The sequence below is a fragment of the Colossoma macropomum genome, unplaced genomic scaffold (assembly GCF_904425465.1).
Source record: "Colossoma macropomum unplaced genomic scaffold, Colossoma_macropomum, whole genome shotgun sequence".
NCBI classification, from domain to species: domain Eukaryota; kingdom Metazoa; phylum Chordata; class Actinopteri; order Characiformes; family Serrasalmidae; genus Colossoma; species Colossoma macropomum.
In genome coordinates, this window is record NW_023494810.1 from 2347104 (window position 1) to 2370617 (window position 23514).

The 23514-nt window shown below is 41.0% G+C and overlaps 1 protein-coding gene across 3 annotated transcripts in view; it reads right to left on the reverse strand.

Moving 5' to 3' along the window:
• Nucleotides 1–23514, reverse strand: part of arhgef10la (Rho guanine nucleotide exchange factor (GEF) 10-like a) — a 310750-nt gene that overhangs the window by 174808 nt on the left and 112428 nt on the right. For all 3 annotated transcript variants that reach the window (XM_036559119.1, XM_036559118.1, XM_036559117.1), the window contains one exon: nucleotides 3233–3348. In XM_036559119.1, the coding sequence (XP_036415012.1) occupies nucleotides 3233–3348 (116 nt within the window). The remainder of the gene's footprint in view (nucleotides 1–3232; nucleotides 3349–23514) is intronic.

The following is a 23514-nucleotide window of genomic DNA, read 5'->3' on the forward strand; positions in this document are numbered from 1 at the left end:
TACTGATTTGGATTATCTTATATCTAATCTCCTCAGAAATACCTCTTGAGAAATTAACTTGTACTTAAAGGCCTTTTTGATTGGAAATTAAATCAAGAAAATGTGATCTTTGATTTTGCACAGTACTATGTGAGCAAACAAGGTTCTGTCTTAAAGGAATAGTTTTTAAGATCTCAATTTTACCCTCAACGTAAATGTAGTTGTTCAGCAAGACACATCTGGTAGCTGAAATTTCTTTGCAAACAGGCTTATAGTCACTGTTAGAACTGTGCAAACTAAATATCTAAACCATTATCAACCATTATCAAAATGTATGCATAATTAAATCATTAAGATGTAAACAGAGTCATTCAGAGTGGTTTGGTGTGAAACGCTCCGTTCTAGAGAAACTTACTGAGTCAGAATTGTTCACAGTGGTGGTGATAGGAACCAGACGTCCACCTCTAAAAGCTCCCTCACAGAAAGTTACTACACAAAATGGGTTAGAAATACACTGTATGATGAATGAGACATTGTTTTATACTAATTTCCAGTTTCTATCTCAAAAATACATCTTTTAAAATCACAAGAACCGTAGCAGAGAGGTACATGCAAGGTGTTATAAGGCAAAATCGTCCTCAGAGAACTTCTCAGATTTCCACTATTTTACCACTACATACACATTCAATATCAACATTAAATACAAAAATAAACACTTAGAAGACGTGTAGATTTTAAGTTTTTGTATAGTAAATAAAAAGGCTACATTTGAATGAACATCATGACCCACAACTCTGATCACCACCATTGTAAAGATATTTGTGTCTGTAAGTTTCACATCAAACCACTCAGAATGACTTAATTTACATCTTAACCCAGAATTACGCTGGAGTTTTAAAAAGCTGGTGGAAATAATCTCAAACAGCCCTGCTTATGTGGTTTCTGACACTGTTATGTAAAAAAAATGGACAAACGTATCTGAAACAGTATGTGAACTTTCTGTTAACTCTTATAATTTTCATAGATAACAATACCAGGAACCATATAAGCAAGTCTATTTGATATTATTTAACAACCCGACACAGCTTGGGGCGAGTGTTTGATGATTTAGGCATGTAGCTTACGCAATGCTAATGGTAACTATAAGTTTGTTAGCTACATTAGTCTTATCTGATGGTTTCAGTCCTGTGATTTTTCTGTTGTGGCTGCCACATTTGGGACCGAATTTCTTTCGCTCCTTCACACAAACATAACTAGAGGTGAAAGATGTCTGAAATCACTCTCCTTACTCTGTAAGAGAAAAACGTTTCCTCAACAGTGTCAATAAAACAGGCTGTGATCCTCATACAGTTTCCCCTGAACTCCTGGTCCCACTTAAACTGGCAAAAAGATACCAAATCTGTGTTTTCCTGACATTTATACTGATCTCAAACTCAGCCCCTCTTCCTATTCTGGAGAGTCTCAAAGCCCTTAAAAGCACAGAAGCCCACCGGCTCTTCACGTCAGGGTGGGTAAAGGACCCCGTGGTGTTGCATAAAGAGGAGAAACACTCTGTGATCATAGGAGGGTAACGACATCAGCTAATTAACACAGATGTGATCAATGCTGGCCTTTAGATAACTTTAGCTGATGTTACCAGCCGAGAGATGAACAGTCGCCCCCTAACGGAGCTGCAGACAGCCGGTATAACTTCACTCTCTGTTTCTGATTTAAATGATGTCTGAATGGAGAAACATAAATATAAATATACATAAAGCGTTAAATATCAGACTGAATGTCGTGGGTCGGAAAACAACGTTGTGTTTCGACAGACGTGATTCTGTAAGTTTGCTAGTTCAGTTAGTTCAGAGTTCAGCTCCAGTCCTGAAACCCCTGCACTGCATAACTGTGGTTTCCTGGTTAAAATACCTGATATTATCAGCTAATTAACCCCTTCTTGAGCTGAACGAGGTGTGAACAGCAGAGAAACACTAAACTATACAGTGCAGCGGCTCCAAACCTGGAGTGAAAACACTGAATTAAGGTCTGTGTGTCTCTCGTCTCTCGGCTTCTGTCGCGTCTTGCTGGTGAATCATTCACAAAGCACAGCATCGTGCAGTGCAGTCGCTTCCTGATTCGGTCCTCAAAATGACGGTGACTATTCAGTGTGACGTCATGCAAAACGTGAGAATAGCTCCAGTCCAAAACTAAAGAAGCAATCTCTGCACACTAAACATGTCTTGGCTGACTATAAATTTGATTCTCCACCATAAAACACCTAAAACCGTAGCTGTAGTCAGTGTTTGTTGATCTGGCTACACTCTGAGGCTCCCACATGTAAACAGTAATAAAGTGAAGCACCACCTTCTCTCCAAGAAGCACAATTATTCCCTCCATCCCTGAAGCCAAATCCAATGGAATCCTTCTGCAGAATCGATGAGGCTCGCTAAAGTTTTACTCCCCCCCACCCTTTTTCTGTTCGCTGGACATTTTTATGATGATCTGGTTGTGGGTAAAAATCAGTCATTTGGAGGACGGCCAAGAGAAGCTGTACAGCACCAGAAACGACTGCAGCATTGTGTTTCCCAGTCTGGATGGTATTAGGAGAGGCCCAATTTGAATATTTTTGAGCGGAGGTACGGAGGCTCGTTAAGGCATAAGGGAGGCGCCCTGATTTGAGCTGAGCCGAGCTCGCTTTCCTCCGTCTCCCGGCTGACGTCTTCCGGCAGAGGAGCCGCTCGAACGCCGTTGCGCTGCTAACAAGCGGATTTCGTCAATTATCAATTGATGATCTGAGCATTCGCTTCCCGATCTTTGATTACATTTTAATCGCGCTTTAAATCTTCATTTTGAGGAGCCTCTTTGAGGCTTACCTGAAAGGCCTCCTCGCTTCTACGGCTTTTGTTATTTTGATTGATATATTCTCTGCCTTCTTCTCTAAACTTTGATCTTTTTTTTGCATTATGTATTTTAAATGATGCTGCGTTTTGCATCATTTATTGGCGGAAGGGAAATTTTCATTTTAAAGTAAGCATTTGTAGAAAAGCATGTGTACAAAAACCAAAAGCATCTTCCTTCCTTCTTTTTAGGCATCAGTGTCTTAATAGGTTATGAACAACAAATGGAGCAGCAGTAATCTAGCACAGAGAGGCAAAATACTGGGGTATTCAGGTTTTCCTGAGCATCTGTGCTTTAGACGAAGCACTAAAGGTGCTTTACAGTGTTTAGGCATGGACGAGTGGTGTGGGATATGTTTATTTATTATTTTGTTTACCTGGTACATGCCCTGTAAGGTGCCCACCAGCAGCGTCACATGCTCCACCACTGAAAGGTCATGCTGCAGCTCCTGCAGTTCCTGGTACAGTCGAGGTGGACCCAGGATCACCTTACCTGTCAATCAAACATCACACCAGATATCAGACCATGGAACCGTGCTTTGAAAGATTTACACAAAATCAAGAGGTGGCATCATCCCCAACTTTTTAATTAAATAAGCTTTCATTTAACATTTTACAGAAATAAACAGATGAACAGATTAAGTGACCCTTTTTAATCCCACAACGGGGAAATTTCACCTACGCGTTTTAACCCATCTGTGCAGTGAAACACCACATACACAGTAGTGAACACACACACACACTAGGGGGCAGTGAGCACACTTGCCCGGAGCAGTGGGCAGCCCTATCCACAGCACCCGGGGGGCAGTTGGGGGTTAGGTGTCTTGCTCAAGGGCACCTCAGTCACGTACTGTCAGCTCAGGGGATCGACCTGGCAACTTTCCGGTTAATGATGTTGTATCAGCGCCCCCTGCTGTTTATCAGAGCATTGCGGCTCTGGTAGTGAACTATGCTGCCTGATACAGCACAAAACTACAGAAACGGATGGTTAAAACAGAAGTTAAGACAGATCTGGAGTTTATCTTAAAGTTAGGACAGCTTCTAGGAAATTCTGTCTAGTTAGGATGTTTGTGTGATACTGTTTTCCTATCTGGAGTTAATGATGAGATTATCAACTGAAGAACTGTTGTTCTGTAATAGCTTCTGCCATAAATTCTTAAGAAGTTTCTGTAATACGGCCCCAGATTTCTATCTATTGCCAGGGATCCAGCTGAGTTTTGTTGCTCAAGAACCTCCTACTTTTTGACAAGGGTTTATAGGAAAACCGACAAATCACAGCCGAAAACATGAAAACACGGCTACAACAAAGGAGACTCACGTGAAACAAAGTGGTTCACAATGGACCCCAAACTGAGAAATGTGCTGTAAACACAAAACAAGCACGATGGACAACGTTTGTAGAATATATCTCACTGTACGTTCACAGTGCAGTTACACCGCGACTTGTCTGCAATACATTATGTATCAAAGGGGAATTTTAAACACTGGTGTTTTAACATTTCTGCATAACTAAGACGTTAAGATGTAAACAAACCACATCGAGAGTGATTTGATGTGAAATGCACCGCTTTAGAGAAAAAAGCCGAGTCAGAATGGTTCACAACAGAGGTAGGAACCAGAGTTTATCGCCTCTAAAAGCTCCCTCACAGGAGGTTATTACAAAAAAAGGTTATGAATATGGTGCCTGATGCCTGAGAGATTTTTGTAAGATAAGGTTTTGGACTAAAACATTTTTTAAACCCATTCATGGCAGAGAGATACATGCAGGGCATCATGAGGTAAAATCATTCTCTATAGTAAAATAAATGGCTATATTTCTGTTGTAGATATCATGACCCCAGGTCTGGGCAGCACCAGGTTTGCGTAAGTTTGTGCGTAAAGTCTTTACTGAGTCCTCAGTTCAGCTTCATCTTCACCAGCATCACAGGAGCCATCATGAAGCTTCACAGACTGACAGCTGGGCTCATCACCCAGAATGTGTTCAGATCGCCATAAAATGGTATTAAACATTTGTAGACACAAAATCTGAGCTGCTTCATGTGTTCCTGAGTGGTGCAGTGAACTAAGCCGTCACCCCAACAGGAGGTTGTGAGTTTGAGCCCCAGTGATGCCACAGCCATCCGTAAGTGTGAACCCAAGAGGAAGAATGTCTAGCAGGACTGTGTGATGAGTCCTGGCTGGTGGGGAAGATGAGTATAAAAAACAAGTTCATTTTATTTACTGAACTGAGATGCAGAGCTAAAAAATTAAGAGAACTTTTGACTCAACTAAAAAGTTTGAGTTGTGTGAACTCTGGTGTCCTCAAGTTGAGTCAACTCAAGAAAAGCCATGTGATCAGTTACTATATCATTTTGAGTTGAGCTGACCTCTCATTTTTTAACAGTGTAAGGGATAAAAAACAAAGAAAAATGATGGATATGGGCCCTTTAATCTCTCTCACACTGAAACCAGTGGCCAGTGCAGTGGACAAATGACCTCAGACTTCTGTAAACTTCAGAAAGGAAACCCTCCCTCCAATGCAGCCTGTGCAGTAGCGGCAAAACCATCTGAGAAAAATCCGACCCGTCCAGAAACCATAACTTTTTAAAGCCTTGGAGTCGAGGGAGCCGCAGGAGCCACGACAGAACTTTCACTCGCCAATACTTTCCTCCCCTAACAAAGAGGATCAATGAGGAAGACAGATCGACCCTCTATTGTTTGTGGAAACACACTGACAGAGGGGGAGAGGGGGAGAGAGAGGGGGAGAGAGAGAGAGAGAGAGAGAGAGAGAGAGAGAGAGAGAGAGAGTACAATAAAAAACTGAAGTCATAGGGAAATATAAAGGCCTTTAAGGGCGGAGGAGAGAACGTAGGTGTCTCATTAGACGTGAAATGTGCCATCGATTTAAACCCCCTCCCTTCTTTTCTCTTCCTTTTTTCCCCCAACTGTCCCCAGCTCCCACCCAGATGATCAATACTGCCAGAGTCAGAGAGCGACAGAGAGAGAGAGAGAGAGAGAGAGAGAGAGAGAGAGAGAGAGAGGGAGGGGGGGGGCTGAGAGAAAAGGGGACAAAAGACAAATAATACAGTTCTGCTCTGTCCTGAGCTGCATAATTAAACCCTGATGGTGAGACTCAGTCAGCACCTCTATAACTCAGCATGTGTGAGGGTTCTATTAAAAACTCTCTCTCTCTCTCTCTCTCTCTCTCTCTGTGTCTCAAAGTCTCTCTCTCTTTCTCAGCGTCTGTCACATTTTCTGTATCTCTCTCTCTCTCATTCTCTACCTCAAACTGTCTGTCTGTCACTCTCTCTGTGTCTCTCTCTTTGTCTCAGTGTCTGTCACTCTCTCTTTGTCTCTCTCTCTGTCTGTCTTTCTATCCCTCTGTCTGTCTTTGTCTCTGTCTGTCAATCTCTCTCCCTCTGTCTCTAACTCTGTGTCTGTCTGTCTCTCTCTGTCTGTCTGTCTCTAACTCTGTGTCTGTCTGTCTGTCTCTAACTGGGTCTGCCTCTCTGTGTCTGTCTGTCTCTCTGTCTCTAACTCTGTCTATCTGTCTGTCTGTCTCTAACTGGGTCTGCCTCTCTGTGTCTGTCTGTCTCTCTGTCTCTAACTCTGTCTATCTGTCTGTCTGTCTCTAACTCTGTGTCTGTCTGTCTGTCTCTAACTGGGTCTGCCTCTCTGTGTCTGTCTGTCTCACTGTCTCTAACTCTGTGCCTGTCCATCTGTCTGTTACTCTGTATCTCTCTCTCTGTCTCTAACTCTCAGTGTCTGTCTGTCCCTCTCTCTGTCTCTCAACCTCTCTGTTTCTAACTGTGTCTGCCAGTCTCTCTCTTTTTCTCTCTCTCTCTCTCTCTTTCCCTCTGTAACTGTGTTTGTCTGTCACTCTGTCAGTATGTCTCTAAGTCTGAGTCTATCTGTATGTCTCCAACTCTGTCTGTGTCAGTCTGTTAGTCTGCCTCTCTGTGTCTGTCACTCTTTCTCAGTCTTTCTCTCTGTCAGTCTTTCTCTCTTTCTGTCTGTCTCTAACTCTCAGTGTCTGTCTGTCAGTCTCTCTAACTCTGTGCCTGTCTGTCTCTCTCACTGTTTGTCTCTATGTCTCTCACTTTCTGTATCTCTCTCAAAGTTTGTTTGTGTCTTTTTGTCTCTTCAGCTCTCACTGTGTTTGGGTGTCTCTCTCTCTCTCTCTCTCTCTGCCTCTTTGTCTCTCTTTCTCTTTGAGAGGGAGTTCCATCTCTGACTCTCCTGCTCATCTCTAACATGCCCTTTTTTCTCTCACTCCTTCACCATCCCTCTCTTCTTGGCTCTCCTTCTCTTTTTTCTCTCCCTTTCCTCCCCCCCTTCTCTTTATTTCTGTTTTTCTGTCCTTTTCTTTATTCCTCTCTCTATCTCATTCTTTCTGTCAGTCCTCCTCTTTCTATCCCTTCTTCTTTATTTTTCTTTCTTTTATTTTTGTCTCTTTCATTTTCGGCCAGTCATTACCTTTTTTCTTTTCTTTTTCTCTCTCCCTTTTACTCTTTTTTCTGTCTGTTGTTTTTCCTCCTATCACCCATTTGTTCTTCTCACTTTCTTTCTCTCATTCTGACCCCTCTTTCTTTCTCTCTTTATTTCTTTCTACCTCTCCTTCTCTCTCTGTTTATCTCTCTCACTCTAACCTTTAGAGTTTTAATAGGATCTTAGACAGAAACAGCTCCACACATCTGTCATCTGCACGACTCGATCAATAACAGGACAATCTGAATACAGACCCAGCACTGCTCACTCTGTGTGCAGAGATGCTCACGAGTCGCTTAATGCGAGTCCAAATCCAGTCTTGAGTCTCTGGGATGGTAGTCCAAGTCTCTGCATTGGGAATCCAAGTCTAGCCTCAAGTCTCTGCATTGGGAGTCAAGTCTGGCCTCAAGTCTCTGCATTGGGAGTCAAGCCTAGCCTCAAGTCTCTGCATTGGGAGTCAAGTCTGGCCTCAAGTCTCTGCATTGGGAGTCAAGTCTAGCCTCAAGTCTCTGAATTGGGAATCCAAGTCTAGCCTCAAGTCTCTTCATTAGGAATCCAAGCCTAGCCTCAAGTCTCTTCATTAGGAATCCAAGCCTAGCCTCAAGTCTCTGCATTAGGAGTCAAATCTAGCCTCAAGTCTCTGCATTGGGAGTCAAGTCTGGCCTCAAGTCTCTGCATTGGGAGTCAAATCTAGCCTCAAGTCTCTGCATTGGGAGTCAAGTCTGGCCTCAGGTCTCTGCATTGGGAGTCAAATCTAGCCTCAAGTCTCTGCATTGGGAGTCCAAATCTAGCCTCAAGTCTCTGCGCTGGGAGTCCAAGTCTAGCCTCAAGTCTTGGGGGTGGGAATTTTTTCTTTTTTTTCTCTAAATTTTGAATCTCTGACCATTTCACCTTCATTTCAATTTTGTTGTCAAATTTGTTGCTTAAAATTTCAGCCCCTCTGACTCAAAACACTTTCCCTGGAAAATACCTGGAAAGACAAACGGGAACTCCACCGATTTTGCAAAACTACTTCATCACTCAACCGTTTAGATGTAAACAAAATCATTCAGAGTGGTTTGGTGTGAAATGCGTCTTTCTAGAGAAATTTACAGTCAAACTTGTTCACTATTATAGGACTAGGAACCAGACGTCTGTATATCTGCAATACAAATATCACCATTTTATCTGCTGTCCAAAATGACCAGTGGACTTATGTGTGTCTTACAAGGTTTTATATGTCACACTGATAACAGTACAATAGTGCTAAAACTTTGAGTACTAGTTTTTCCTTACAACGCCCTGCATGTACCTCTCCACCCTGCACGCCTTCTGTGTTGTTTGTGTTGGCGGCGTTGCGTCACACAGTGTCAGCAAAACTCAGAGCTTATGTGAGTAACGTTAGTCATCAGAGAGCTGTGACAGATCAGTTGCACCTCACTGTCCTGCCCCGTAAACTGGTGAGCAGAGTAACGAGTAGTTTGTTGTTGACACCGTCGTTGCTCTCTCTTCTTCAAGCAGCTGCAACTGTGTATTCTGGTTCAAATCCATACGGCTCTACGACATCTTGACCTTATTGAAGTCTCCACACACTTCGCCATCTTCCAAAAATTGGTAAGAAAACTGTAAAAATACACTGTAAACACACTGTAAATACACTGTAGCCGCCCGGGTGTTGCATCCGATCCAGTTCTGATTCCTCAAATTCACGTTCGCTTCTACAAATCAGGTCCTCAGGCGGCGCGTTCAACTATGGAAAGCGAAAAAGGTTCAAAAAACGATTGAACGGCCGCATTTTCACCCAATCCCCAATGTAAATTCACTCAAGATAACACGGCATTACTGAGATTTCATGATAAATATTATTTTCAATTCAAGTAAACAGTAAACAATCGTACTGATAAATACTTTTTGTGCTGTTTGTCGCTGGTTGGTTGAATACAGCTGCTGTACAAACCTTTCTGAACCTTTCCGCTTTCCGTAGTTCCGGTGTTGCTTGACGTTGTTCATTAAAATTGAGGCCCTGATCTGTCAAAGGAAATGTGAATTTGAGGGGGAACCAGTTCGGATATAATGCCGGCGTTAGCCGTGTTAAACGGCTGTAGCTACAGTCTAATAACTACAAAAGCATGTTATCTTGTGCACATTGATCTCAGTTCAGAATGTGGTTTTGAGAGGAAACACGTGATCCTGGAGTAATAGTTCATAATAAAAATACGTTTTTGGCTAAAACTTTATAACAAAACTAACACAAAACAAGGTCTCAGGTATCAAGCAATGCAGTCATAACCATTTTGAGTCATAACTTAATGGGATGTAGCTTTTAGAGCCATTAAGATTCAGACGTCTGGTTCCTAGTACTACAACGGTGAAAAATTCTGACTCAAAATTTCTCTAGAGAGGCACATTTGACACCAAACCACTCTGAATAATTTTGTTTACATCTAAACCATTAAATGATGAAGTCATTTTCCCTGTTTTACATTTGTTTACATTCATATGTTCGAAAATACAATAAAACGTCAATCACAAAAAGGTTGACGATCCTAATTTAATCAGTACTGATTGTGTTTTCTCTCAGTCTTAACTCTCAAGCTCAAGTTGAGGGTGAGTCAGTTGAGGGTGAGTCCGAGTCACGTCGTGAGTCAGTCCAAATATGACTCTCGAGTCCCCATGTTTGTGTGCGTGTGGGTTTAGGCCCTGAAGTCAGCGTCCTGGCCGCAGCCCCAGAGGTGGATGTGCTGCGTTGTAATCCAGTCTAATCCAGTTGGTGTGCTGGGATTGGGTTTTCACACTTCGACACGGTAATCTGCCAGGTCCAGCCTTACTCATACACTCAGAAGGCCCAGTCTGCTGAGACCCGTACAGGTCCAGCACAAGAGTCCAAAGTCAACATGCCTGCAGCCAGAGAGTGAGCTCTATCCAAATCTGCCCTGCTACCAACACACAGCAGCCAAAGCCCAAAGCCCAGTGTGCATTTCCTACACTGCGCTCACATCCAGCGTTTCTCACACTGCCTGGGCTGATTACGCCTGAAACATGATCATAAATCCGAATGTAACTACATTCACTGGCCACTTTACTGGAAACCCCTAGCTTGTAGCTCCACCTCACTTTGCACAGCCATCCACTGGCCGAGTGGTCCTAGCGCACCTCTGTCCGGCAAATTTTCTCTCTCTTTTTTTCTCTCTCTCACTCTAACCTTTACAGCTTTAATAGGATCTTAGACAGAAACAGCTCCACACATCTGTCATCTGCACGACTCGATCAATAGCAGGACTACCTGCTTCATGTGAGTGTGAGCCCAACCTCAAGTCTTGAGATGTGGGCTCAAGTCATGAGGCACTGTGGTACAAGTCTAGTCCAAGTCTAGTCTCAAGTCTCTGGGATGGGAGTCCAAGTGAATCTCGAGTCTCTGGGATGGGAGTTCAAGTCTAGTCTTGAGTCTCTGGGATGGGAGTCCAAGTCTAGTCTCAAGTTTCTGTGATAGGAGTCCAAGTCCAGTCTCGAGTCTCTGGGATGGGAGGCCAAGTGAATCTCAAGTCTCTGGGATGGGAGTCCAAGTCTAGTCTTGAGTCTCTGGGATGGGAGTCCAAGTCTAGTCTCGAGTCTCTGGGATTGGAGTCCAAGTCTAGTCTTGAGTCTCTGGGATGTGAGTCCAAGTGAATCTCGAGTCTCCGGGATGGGAGTCCAAGTCTAGTCTTGAGTCTCTGGGATGGGAGTCAAGTAAATCTTGAGTCTCTGGGATGGGAGTCCAAGTCTAGTGTCGAGTCTCTGGGATGGGAGTCCAAGTCTAGTCTCAAGTTTCTGTGACATGAGTTCAAGTCTATTCTCGAGTCTCTGGGATGGGAGTCCAAGGTAATCTCAAGTCTCTGGGATTGGAGTCCAAGTCTAGTCTCGAGTCTCTGAGATGGGAGTCCAAGTCTAGTCTCAAGTTTCTGTGACATGAGTTCAAGTCTATTCTCGAGTCTCTGTGGTGCGAGTCCAAGCCTAGTGTCTAGTCTCCGGGGTGGGAGTCCAAGTCTAGTCTCAAGTCTTTAGCCGAAGCCTAAAGCCCAGTGTGCATTTCCTACACTTCACTCACATCCAGCGTTTCTCACACTGCCTGAGCTGATTACGCCTGAAACATGATCATAAATCCGAATGTAACTACATTCACTGGCCACTTTACTGGAAACCCCTAGCTTGTAGCTCCACCTCGCTGGTGTCCAGTCAGAGACTATAACCCAGGTGCTGATGAACAGTTTGCACAGCCATCCACTAGCAGAGTGATCCTAGAGCACCTCTGTCCGGCAAATTTTGATGATTTCCCTGCTCTGCCTACCTAATTCAACTAATCAGATATTAACAAGACCCTTCCTGAACTTAAGTGTGTGATATTGCATAAAATACCCCACATATACACACCACTTTATTTCATTTCCAGTCAAAACAGCCAAGTGCAGGTTATCCATTTTTCAGAAGATATTTCTGAGGAGATTACATATAAGATACTCACTGCAGGAGGAAGGAAAGTCAAAGGAAAACAAGTGAAAAAAAACAGGAGTTTCCAAAAGTTCAAAATGTATTAAAAAGATATGGAGAAAACGTGACTCCTAACAACCCTGCCTCTGAGTAGACCACCAAACCTGCCCCCCACCAGATAACCAGCACTGAGAACTTTCATCTTTGAGAGAAATTCAAGCTCCACTCTGAGAAGACAGCTCAGCGCTATGGGTCTGACAGAATGTGTAGCTGTCAAGAAGGCTTTACTGAGAAACAGAACTAGACTGCAATCAAACGAGGAAGCTGCTGCCGTTCTCAGAACACTGGACTTGACCACCCCAGAGTCCAGACCTCCACATCACTGAATGTGTTTGGGATTACTAGCATTGTGAGAAGCAGAAACTGTAACCAACTTCTCAGACTTTTGAGGTATGAAAAAATATCCTTGCAGATTTGTTTGAAAAACTGAAAGCAGGTGTCCTGAAAAACAGTGGAAGCTGCCATAAATGTACACTGTTAGAAATGAAGGTTCTATGCAGGAACATTTTTGTTTATCAAGGTACAAACAATGTAAATGTTCCCTCAAAGGTTCAACAGTGGTTTAAGGTCTGATTGTGAACCTTAAATAAGTTTTTCCAGGTGAAAAGTTCGTATTTGTACCTTTTCATAACCGAATGTTTTAAACAGAACAGTAAAATAAAAGCCTGGAGACGAGACGGGGTGTGTGGAGTCAGTACAGCTTAGAACATATCATTTCAGTGGATTATGGTTCAGTTATGTTCCCTGACTAAAGGTACTAAGATGGACCCTTGAGGGTCCCACCCCAGTGACAACAGGGGCACTGACCCAGTGACAGTTTAGTACCTTTATTTCTGAGCGTGTAAAGACATATTTAATGCTGAACATTGTGATATTCTATTTAGTTGTTGGAGTTTTAGTGTCATTTTCTGGTAAATTTATGTTTTGTTTTTCACTCTCGCACTGAAAAATGAATGACTTGCACTTAATGGCCACTTTGACTGGAAATTAAATAAATTAATGGTGGTCTCTGACTTTGCCGTGGTTACGCTACGCGACTTTTACCCCAATTTTAACCTCGATTCTCAGTCTGGCGGAGTCTGAGCTGGTCGGCTCTAGTCTGCAGATTCTTGTGTCAGTTGGAGTCGACAGTTGGAGAGAGAGAGAAGTCGAGTTGTGTTTGAGGGGCACAGACTCAGATTTACTGCCTCCAGATCAAGTTTCAGACCAGTCTGAGTTCATCAAACATGTTTGATTATTTCACCCCGACTCTGAGTGTAATCAAGTATAAACTGATCAACGACTCAATCTGAACGGATTCCTGCAACAGCCAATCAAAACAGAGAGGGCGAAATAAGAAAATACAGCAAGTAAACAAAGAAAAATGGTGAGAAGTCTCTGACGTGTGGAGCGAAGCTTTTTAATGAGCTGAGTTTAGGGCACAATCGAGTTTATGTACATTTAAAACGCTAACATTTTTAAATCCATGGTCCTCATTTAAACGTTTACCTGTGGAGAAAACAGCAGCAGCAGCTTCACGTTTGTTTATTTGGGTCTCCTAATAACGGGAGAACGAGAGAGTTTGCACAAGTTCAGTGAGCTCCACTCGGTTCAGCAGCAGCCTAAAAGTCGAGTAGAGTGTGATCCCCAATCATTTAGCGTGGATCCCCAACATTTCAGTCACCCAAAAAAATCGGCAAACCCAGTCTGACAGTTTGAGACGCCCAGTCTGTTTATAATCTGCTCACACTTTAAAAGTCGTGTAATGCCCAAAGCTTAAAGGGGCACAAAGCCCCTAATACACAAGGGAGAGGTTTCTGATGAAGCAGACAGAGAGCATGAGCTGAAAGTGATGGTGTTAACTAAGTACAAGTGATGGTGGGGCTTGAAATAGTAGCCGTGCTGAAGGCCAGAGAGAAGAATAAAAGCAGAAGAGCCTGAAGAATTTTACATCTCTATCCAGCACGCTGCGCCCTGAGCCTCCTGGAAGGCCGGCCTATTCCATCAATAAATTAGGGCAGTGGGGCCTGCAGGAGATGAAAAATGAGCCCATTCTGAGGTGAGCAGGGGGAGCGTGGGATATGATTTGGGCCGAGCGCCCCACAGAGTGGCATCATGGGAGAATAAAGCTGTGACGACGGGCTGAGTGTGTGTGTGTGTGTTAGTTTTTGTATGTTTTTAGGACAAAACTGTCCTCGCTTCGATCAACAAAACAGTCCAGGACTTCTGTAAAGTGCTGTTTTACGTTTTAGGTTTTAGAACCAGAAAGATAAAAGCATTTTTTTCAGTTACATGAATTAAGATTAGGATTTGCTTTAGTTTAGGTGTAGAAAATTCAGATATATAATTAGTTACTAGGAGTGTAACAATACAACATATCCTATTATATTGTTCAATACAGACTGGAGGGATTAATGTATTGATTTTAATACTGATTATATCTCATCAAGCATGATAAAATCAACAGCTTTGAAAATTTCGTTTCCTCTTCATCTCAAAATTGAGAGCACCCTTGTGCTTGTAAGCATACTTTATAACGCTGACTGCTAAAATAAACTGAAAAAAGGAAACATTAACATCTTACGCAAGGCAGATTTTCAGGCACTGCTTATTATTCCGGTATCGATTAGAGATAACACTGTGTCGTACCAATCCGAATGATCAATTTTGTTAATTGTTTCCCATTGTTACATATCATCGCTGTCATAATTAAACCTTATATGAGCAAAATGGTAACTTTACAGGAAAAGGAAAAAAAAAAAAGTTCTTTATTTTGAATGCACAATAACGGAATGACATTATATTCACTACGATTTTCGACCATTTCTGTTGTTGATCCATTCATCAGAAAATGTTCATTTGACCTGACTGATACCTGGTGTCTTCATATAGAATTTAAAAGGAAAAAGTTATGAGGTTTACATTATTATACATAAACACCAACCAGCCACTTCAATAAGTACCTCCTTGTATCTCAGTTTTCCTGCTGATCTATGGCTACGTTCACATTACCAGGTTAAAGTGGCACAAATCCGATTTTTTGCCCTAATGTGACTCAGATCTGATGTTTTCAGGGCTGTGTTGACACACAAATCCCACCTGAGCCACTTTGGCCACATTCTCATAACAAGCCTCACTGATGAAATCCGATTTTTTCCTCAAATCCGATCTCTCTGACACAATGGTTCACACTCGTTTAGGTAAGTGATCCAAATCTGTCATTAATGTGACGAACCAGCGTCCTGAAATGACCCTCATGAGCTCATCCTACTCAGTAACGTCACGTAATTAACTCTGATCAGCTCTCAGCTTCATTATTAGAGCGAGACGAAGGAGAAAAAGGTGAGATGAGCTGCTTTTCCACCGTTTACAGGCTTTAACTTCTGTTCGGCGCGGCTGCCATGGTAACGCTGAATGAATTCCGATCTGAGCGTCACATTAAGGTTGCATGGCCATGAATCGGATACGTATCCGATCTAGGACTGACAAGTGTGAACAAGTGTGAACCATCGTGTCAGAGAGATCGGATTTGAGCAAAAAATCGGATTTGAGCAATGAGGCTTGTAATGTGAACGTAGTCTAAGAAACATCTACAAGGTGGACTGACAAGGTAGGAGTGTCTAATAGAGTGGACAGTGAGTGGACACAGTGTTTAAAAACTCCAGCAGCACTGCTGTGTCTGATCCACTCAGACCAGCACAACACACACTAACACACCACCACCACGTCAGTGTTACTGCAGTGCTGAGAATGATCCACCACCCAAATAGTACCTGCTCTGTGAGGGTCCATGGGGGTCCTGACCACTGAAGAACAGGGTAACAAAGTATGCAGAGAAACAGATGGACTACAGTCTGTAACTGTAGAACTACAGAGTGAAACTATATGGTCAGTGGAGCTGATAAAGTGGACAGTGAGTGTAGATACAAAATGCAAAAGTCTTGGCCACTTAAGGAACTGTTTAAACCGTTTATCATGACAGTGTGTTTTTGCCAGTAAATCCACTTTATGACATTAGTAATGAATAATGCTATAAATAAAGATCAGCAAAAAGTAATGAGAGTTTCTTGTTTAAAAAAAAACTTGTGAACTAGTTTGAAGAACAAAGGTTCAGTTCTAGATTTCTCTTTGATGCCCCTCACCATCACACAGGCTTGTTCACCAGCACAACAGATTTAATTCAATAAAGCATTTATTGCCTAAATCAGGAATTGGATCATAACTACAAACATTACCAGATCACCACAAATAGAGGTTTGGAAATGAATTCACTGACATACATAAAATTGCAACAGATTAATATACTAAGAATACAATATAATGTTTTTTTCTGAACAAATACCTACTCAATTAAATAGATTCATACATCTATTTTTTCAATTGTAAACATCATTTTTTCATTTTTATACACACATATAAATATATATGTGTGTGTGCGTGTGTATATATATATATATATATATATATATATATATATATATATATATATATATATATATATATATATGTTTTTGTTGTTTTTTAGTTTTTGACATAATTTGAAAATGCCTGTTTCTCTTTATACTGTATGTAAATTTCAAGATGAATGGACCAAAAGAAACGAACCAAAATGGCTTGGAAAAGTCTGCTCCCATTCATTTACATTAAAAGTAAAGTATATTGTCTCCTTCTCCTGTAAAGTTACCATTTTAGAGTTACAATGGTTTATATATATATATATATATATATATATATATACATATATATATATATGTATATGACTCTATGTCCTTACAAGGTATAAAAACAAACATAGGTGTGAGAGTGTGTGTACGTGTCTATAAATAGCAGCAGAAGGGACGGCAGTTGAAAGCCCCCGCTGTGGAGCAGGGCTGGGGCAATGCAGGCTGGGATATGATGAGTTGAGTGACGCCTTAGAATTACATAAGATGTGTTTAAGCCAAATGGGTCACTGAGCAGAGAGAGAGAGAGAGAGAGAGAGAGAGAGAGAGAGAGAGAGAGAGAGAGAGAGAGAGAGAGAAAGAAAGAGGTAGAAAGAAAGAGGTAGAAGAGGTAGAAGAGAGAGAGAGAGAGAGAAAAAGAAAGAGGTTGAAGAGAGAGAGAGAGAGAAAGAGGTAAAAGACGCAGAGAGAGAGAGAAAGAAAGAAAAAGGTATTAGAGGTATGAGAGAGAAAGAGAGAGAAAGAAAGAGGTAGAAGAGAGAGGGGGGGGAGAGAGAGAGAGAGAGAGAGAGAGAGCATAAAACACATAAAAACATAATACAGAATTAACACAATTTGCCTTTCCTCACCCCAACTACAGTCAGTCAGGACATTTTTGGATTCTGAAATTGGCTTATTCAGTTTAGCATTGGAGCTTCGAGGCTAATGTAACTAACAAGTAATAGAAGCTTACATCCCACCAATTAGCGCTTTGCAAACTGCAAAAGTAAATCATCACAGAGCCGTACACTGTGTTAGGTAATCGCAAACAGACTTGGTTTCTGACTGTTGCCTATAAAAATGCAAAAACATACAGATGCAATGTGATACATTATGATTTAGACATGATAATCAGCCCTGGAAATGCAACATTCAGACCATTGGTGGGACCATTGGCTCAACTATAGGGGCAGATTTGAATGAGTTAAAGGCAGCAAAGTCTCGGAATCGATCACAGACAAGATATCGGTCTCACGGATCAGACATAACAAGAACCACTGGGGACAACCATGAGAAACGGTGGGCTCAGTGTGGGTGGGGATGTAGATTTATTAAGGTGGGAACAAATTGAGTGTGAAATTTCTAATACAATTCAACACTCTGTGAAAGCAGAGCTCCAAGTAGGGGGCGATGGTGCGCACGTCAACACTGTCCAATGAACAACAAGCCTCTTGTTAGCATACGGCTGCTGTCAGAATTAAACCTCGTATCTCCACTTTTGTTGTTTTTCAGGTTTTGATGTAATTCGAAAATGCCTGTGGCCCTTCATATTTTGTTGAAATTTCATGTTGACTGGACCAAAAGAAACGAGCCAAAATTACTTGGAAAAAAGTCTGGTTCCATTGACTTACATTGAAAGTAAAGTATGTTTTTTCCTTCTCCTGTAAAGTCGTCACTTTGGAGATACGAGGTTTTGTTCCGACTGCAGCGATATGGACGTGACAAAAACAGATCACGGATTAGAGGAATTTGGGGGAGGGTTTTAGAGGGTGAGCACACTTGTTTGTGATGAAATTTGCAGCAATCTAGCATCAAAAATTTAACAAGTGGTCCCCAGACATGCATGATATCCCGTCTGGCAAGAGGTGAAGTTATGATAGAGCTCAATTTCAAGTTTCAGCACTGGACAGCTCCTTCAATCTCATTTCCAGCCTCAAATAATGGAAGATCCTGTGAATGTCCACTTTTCAAGGCCTGCATTTTCAACGTAAACTGATATTGTTTTATATCTGCACAGTCATTCTTCTGAATTGGTTCAAAGTCAGAGTTGAAAATACATTTCAGACGTGGAACCAATTTAGACTTTAGACTAAAATCCTTTTGCTCTGAATGACCCTTTACCTTAATTCTGTTTACTTTGATAAACAAATGACTGAAAACTTCATTTTGTCAGTAACAAACAACCATAACACTACCAAAACTTACCAAATGTTTCAGTAGTGTCTGTTTCAGTAGTGAAAATTTTAGCTGATTTTGACCAGAACTCAAAAACGCAGCCAGTACATGACCAGCAAACACAGCTTTTACCAGCTGTACACATAAAATTATAATATTTTTCATTAAAACACCAAAAAGTTTGCCTAAATGCAGAAAACAGGTGTTTCGGTAGTGACAATTCTTTTTTTCAGTCTTTGGGACAGATTTTCAGACACATTCACTTCAAAACAATGGGATCTAACTGCTCACCATGTGGCCATGAGGGACAGAGATGAAGCCTCACTTCCTGCTCTAAAATGCAGGGGTGTGGCTAAAATAAGGCTCCACCTATGGATTAAAACTGTTTCCGTAGTGACATGAAAATGGGGCAGCATTTTTTATTTATTTAATTTAACCCAGGTTAAATCTAAATCTTTCAACTTCACTTTGAAAGAAATTAAAAAAGATCTTGGTAACACTTTCTATGAATGTTAACTTTGTAAGCATCTATAAACACATTTATATCATGTTATAATGCATTCATAAGGCATTATAAACATGGCTATAAATATTTATAAAAATGCATTACGCGTTATAGCCATGCTTATTATGCATTATGAATTGTTAATATAATACATTATAAGTACTGATTATAAATTATAAGAGCTCATAAGTAGTATTTGTCCGCTCTAAGTAAAGTGAAGCGTACTGTACTAAAGCCTCCTCCAGTGTTCAGAGTGAGGCTTCAAGTTGAAGTATTTACTGAAGGATTTACTGAAACACTAAAACATTCACAGTAAAGCACATTACAGGCTTCAAATGTCAGAGTTTAAACTAGTGTTGCCATCAGTGTTTTACCCAGTGTGGGAAAGGTAATGTTCACCACCGTTAGCCTGGTATTTGTCTTTACTTTACACTCTCCAAGCTGGGACTGACTTCATTGGCACTGACATTATAACATGTTATTAACACTATTTATAATACATTATATTAACAATTCATAATGTATAATAAACATGGCTATAAAGTGTAATTCATTTTTATAAATGTTTATAATCATGTTTATAATGCCATATGAAGGCATTATAACATGTTATAAATGTGTTTATAAATGCTTACAAACGTGACATTCATAGAAAGTGTTACCAAGATCTTTTCAAAAACAAAATTGGAAAAAAAGTATTAGTATAAAGTACTAAAATACTAAATAATATAAAAGCATTATTTTCACAATTTATTTTTTTAAAGCTTTTTTTCCAGTTTTGGGGTTTTGGGACAGACATTTCACTACAGAAAGTACCATATAAATTATGATTTTGTATACATTTATATATTTATTACAATCTCAATTAATGTTTTGGGTTTAAATAGATTATAAAACAACATTTGTAATACTTTATTTTTTCATTTAAACTACTAATAGAAATGGTACTTTTATGACAGCTCTGGAACATTAATCTAAGTGTGCTCTCTCTTTCTTCTTTTCTCTCTGTCCATCTGTCTCTATCTCCATTTCCCTCTCTCTCTTTCTCCACAACAGTTTTAAGTGAGGCGGCTCAGCGCTGATTCAAGCTCCAATCCCGCTGTTTCTAATTGGGAAGTGTGTTGGCTTTGGTGGGAGATAATCTTTGCAGATTGATGACCGCTCTCTGAGTATGTTTGTGGTCTATCAGAGAGTGAAATGAGATTGCTCAGGCCATCCTCTGTTGTTCCTCTCTCCATCTCTGCACGCCGAGGAGATAAACTCGTCCAGCGAGGCCGTAAAAAGGTGTCTCGACTCACGGGAAAACGCTCGGTTAATCCGAAGCGTCTGCGAGACTTCCATTCGCAGCGCATGTTAACCGGATGCGTAATGGAGTTCTGTCATTATGGAAGGAAGTTTCTAACTTGTTATCTAGTGCTGCCATTCCTCCCTGAATAAATAAGAAGACAGGATATCTATGCAAACAATAACTTGCACCACCAGCAGTGTGGACCCCAGCATATATTCAACATAGCTGACTGTCTGTTACGGCAACCTGTCAGGGGCAGCACTGGAACACTGTCTTCTACATGTCTATAGACAGTATTGTGCAAAAATGCATTTATTTGGGCAAAACACAATAATTTGCTCCAAAAAAAAACAAAATAACACCATTTCTACTTCCATTTCTCTTCCCAAGGACACACATTATACACTTACCATCCAATGTTGGTTTATCAATCTTTTATTAAAGGATTAAGGAGGTCAAATTAAACTGCCTTTGATGGTGGATATGCTTGATAATTCTTGAATGAATGAATGAATGGATGAATACTTAAGTACACCATATGGCCAAAAGTATATGGACACCCCTTCTGATTATGGAGTTCAGGTGTATCGGCCACACCTATTGCTAACAGGTGTATAAAGTCAAGCACAATCTCCACAAACAGTGAGTGTGTTTACATGCACTCAATAATCTGATCATAATCAGATTTCTGCAGTTATTTGATTATTTAAATAGTCATGTAAACACCATACTCTGATCTAGAAATCCAATCTAGAAATCTGATAAAGAGAGCTGGATTTTTTTCCTCAGTGCATGTAAACTCTTACTCTGATTTCTTTCGGATTTCTCAGCCTGCGCATGTGCGAAACAGACGGGGGTACCGGAAATAAGCGAGCAGTGTTGCCACGAGATTCAGCAAAGCACTTTTGGAGCGACGCTGAAACCGACTCCATTCTTGACGAAATGAAGGGTTTAAGGGTTTAAATATTCATATTTTCAGGTAAAGTGGGTCAATTTTTTTTTTTAAGTTGTGGCATGAAGTTTGAGTCACATCACGGCTTCTTCTGAGAGTTTATTGGCTGGATGCAAAGCAGAAATCTGATTACTGTCTGACTCAAGTAGACCTGGAGTTTCCCCATTATCTGATTATTCACACTGTAAAAAGTGGCTCATCAGATCTACCTAAAAAATTACTTCATATGCTAAATTAACCAGTTTTATTCAACCTAAATAAATACTTCGAATGAACGATTCTTTCATCAATGTAGTTTTAAGTTAATTAAAACTAGTTCAATTGCTTGTCACCACATGAAGTAATTTTCTTAGGTATATCGGACGAGCCACTTTTCACAGTGCAAGGCATGTAAACGCGATCAGATTACAGACAAAATCTTTTTCTGCAGTTATCGGATTATCAAGTGCTTGTAAACTCACTGTCAGTCATACTGAACAGCTCAGTTTTAAGCATGACACTGTGATAGGATTCCACCCACCACAAAACAGTCTGTGAAATTTCGGCCCTGCTGGATTTGCCCCAGTTAAGTGCTATTACTGTGAGAGTTTAGGAGCCACAACAGCACGGTTGACCACACAAACTCACTGAGCGAGGCTGCTAAGTGCCGAAACGTGTAGCGTAAAAAAACCCACCTATACTCTGTTTCAACAACAGCAACATCAGCGCAAGAGCTGCGCATCAGGAACGTCAAGAAATGGGTTTCTGCACACAGGCCAAGGGTCACTATGTGCAAGGACAAGTGTCAGCTGGTGCACGGTGCCACTGGACTCTGGAGCAGTGGACACGTGTTCTCCGGACTGATGAATCACGCTTCACTATCCGGAAGTCTAATGTTTTAATCTGGGTTTGGTGGATCCCAAGTGAGTGCTGCTTACCAGAATGCATTTTGCCAGTGGTAAAGTTTGGTAGAGGAGGGATAATGGGCTGGTGCTGTTTTTCAGGGTTTGGGCCACTTAGTTCCAGTGAAGGGTGATGTTAATGTTACAACATACAAAGGCATATAGACAATTATATGCTTCCAACTTTGTACAAACAGTGCAGAGACCTGAGAACCCAAAGAACCTTTCCTTATTCCCCCCATGACTGAGCCCCTGTGCACAAAGTGAGGTTCTTAAAGATGGTTTGACTAGCTTGGTGTAGAGCGATTGGAAATGGACCGAGACCCGCGGGTTTTGCTGTTTGATGCAGACCTGAATACAGGTGGAGTGTTCACTCACGTCAAAACGGAGCGAACTGAACCATCAACTGTGAACCAGGCCTTCTCGTCCAACATCAGTGCCGGACCACAGACACATCCCAAAATCCCATGGAAAGCCTTCCCAGAAGACAGGAGGCTATTATAGCCACAAGGGGGAGAACTCCATTCTAATGCCCATGTTTTTTGGAATAGGATGTCCAAAAAGCTCACATAGGTGCGATGATACGGTGCCTACATACTTTGGTCATATAGTCTAGCTCTGTATTAAGACTCTATCAGGCTATAAGATAATGTCTACATGCATACATCCTCATACAAACGTCAACAGTTCTCCAGAAGAATGTGTAAATTTACCGTTTTCTCTTTAGAATGTAAAAATATGAGCTAAAACCATGTGTTCTCAAGCTCATAGCATGCATGCTAACACCATTAGTGTCAGAGGATGGCAAACCATACAATTTTTTTTAATGAAGTAATATAGTAATTCAAAAACTGGTGATCAACACCTCAAAATGCTATTCCAGTTTCAATTCAGGTGCACTTACTGGTTACTGGCACTATCACTGAATGACTATCCTCACTTGAAAGAGTGAAAAAGTACTAAATAAGTGCTTATATTACAAAGTGAGAACGACGTCAGACACAGCATGAGCTCAAATAAACACTAAGTAATTATACCAATTATAGCTCCTGCTACTAGACAGAGCAGGAAACAAAACCTTGTATCTCCAAAATAATAACTTTACAGGAGAAGGAAAAAAAATCATACTTTACTTTTAATGTAAGTCAATGGAACCAGAATTTTTCCAAGCAATTTTGAGCCGTTTCTTTTGGTCCATTCATCATGAGATTTAAACACAATGTAAAGAACAACAGGCCTTTTCAAATTATGTAAAAAAACTGAAAAACGACTTTTTTAAAGGTTTTCTTCCGACAGCAGCGATTTAGTGTTTGTGTAAGACTCATATCATGTTTCAATGAATATGTTTACCTTTTATTTCATTAATTATACTGTAGCCTTAAATGCGGATGGTGATTTGGCTTTAAATCGGTGTATAGTGCTTCCGACAGCAACACTTGCGCATGCAGGTTTCAAAGAAGGGTTTCAGGAATACCTCTGACTATTCAG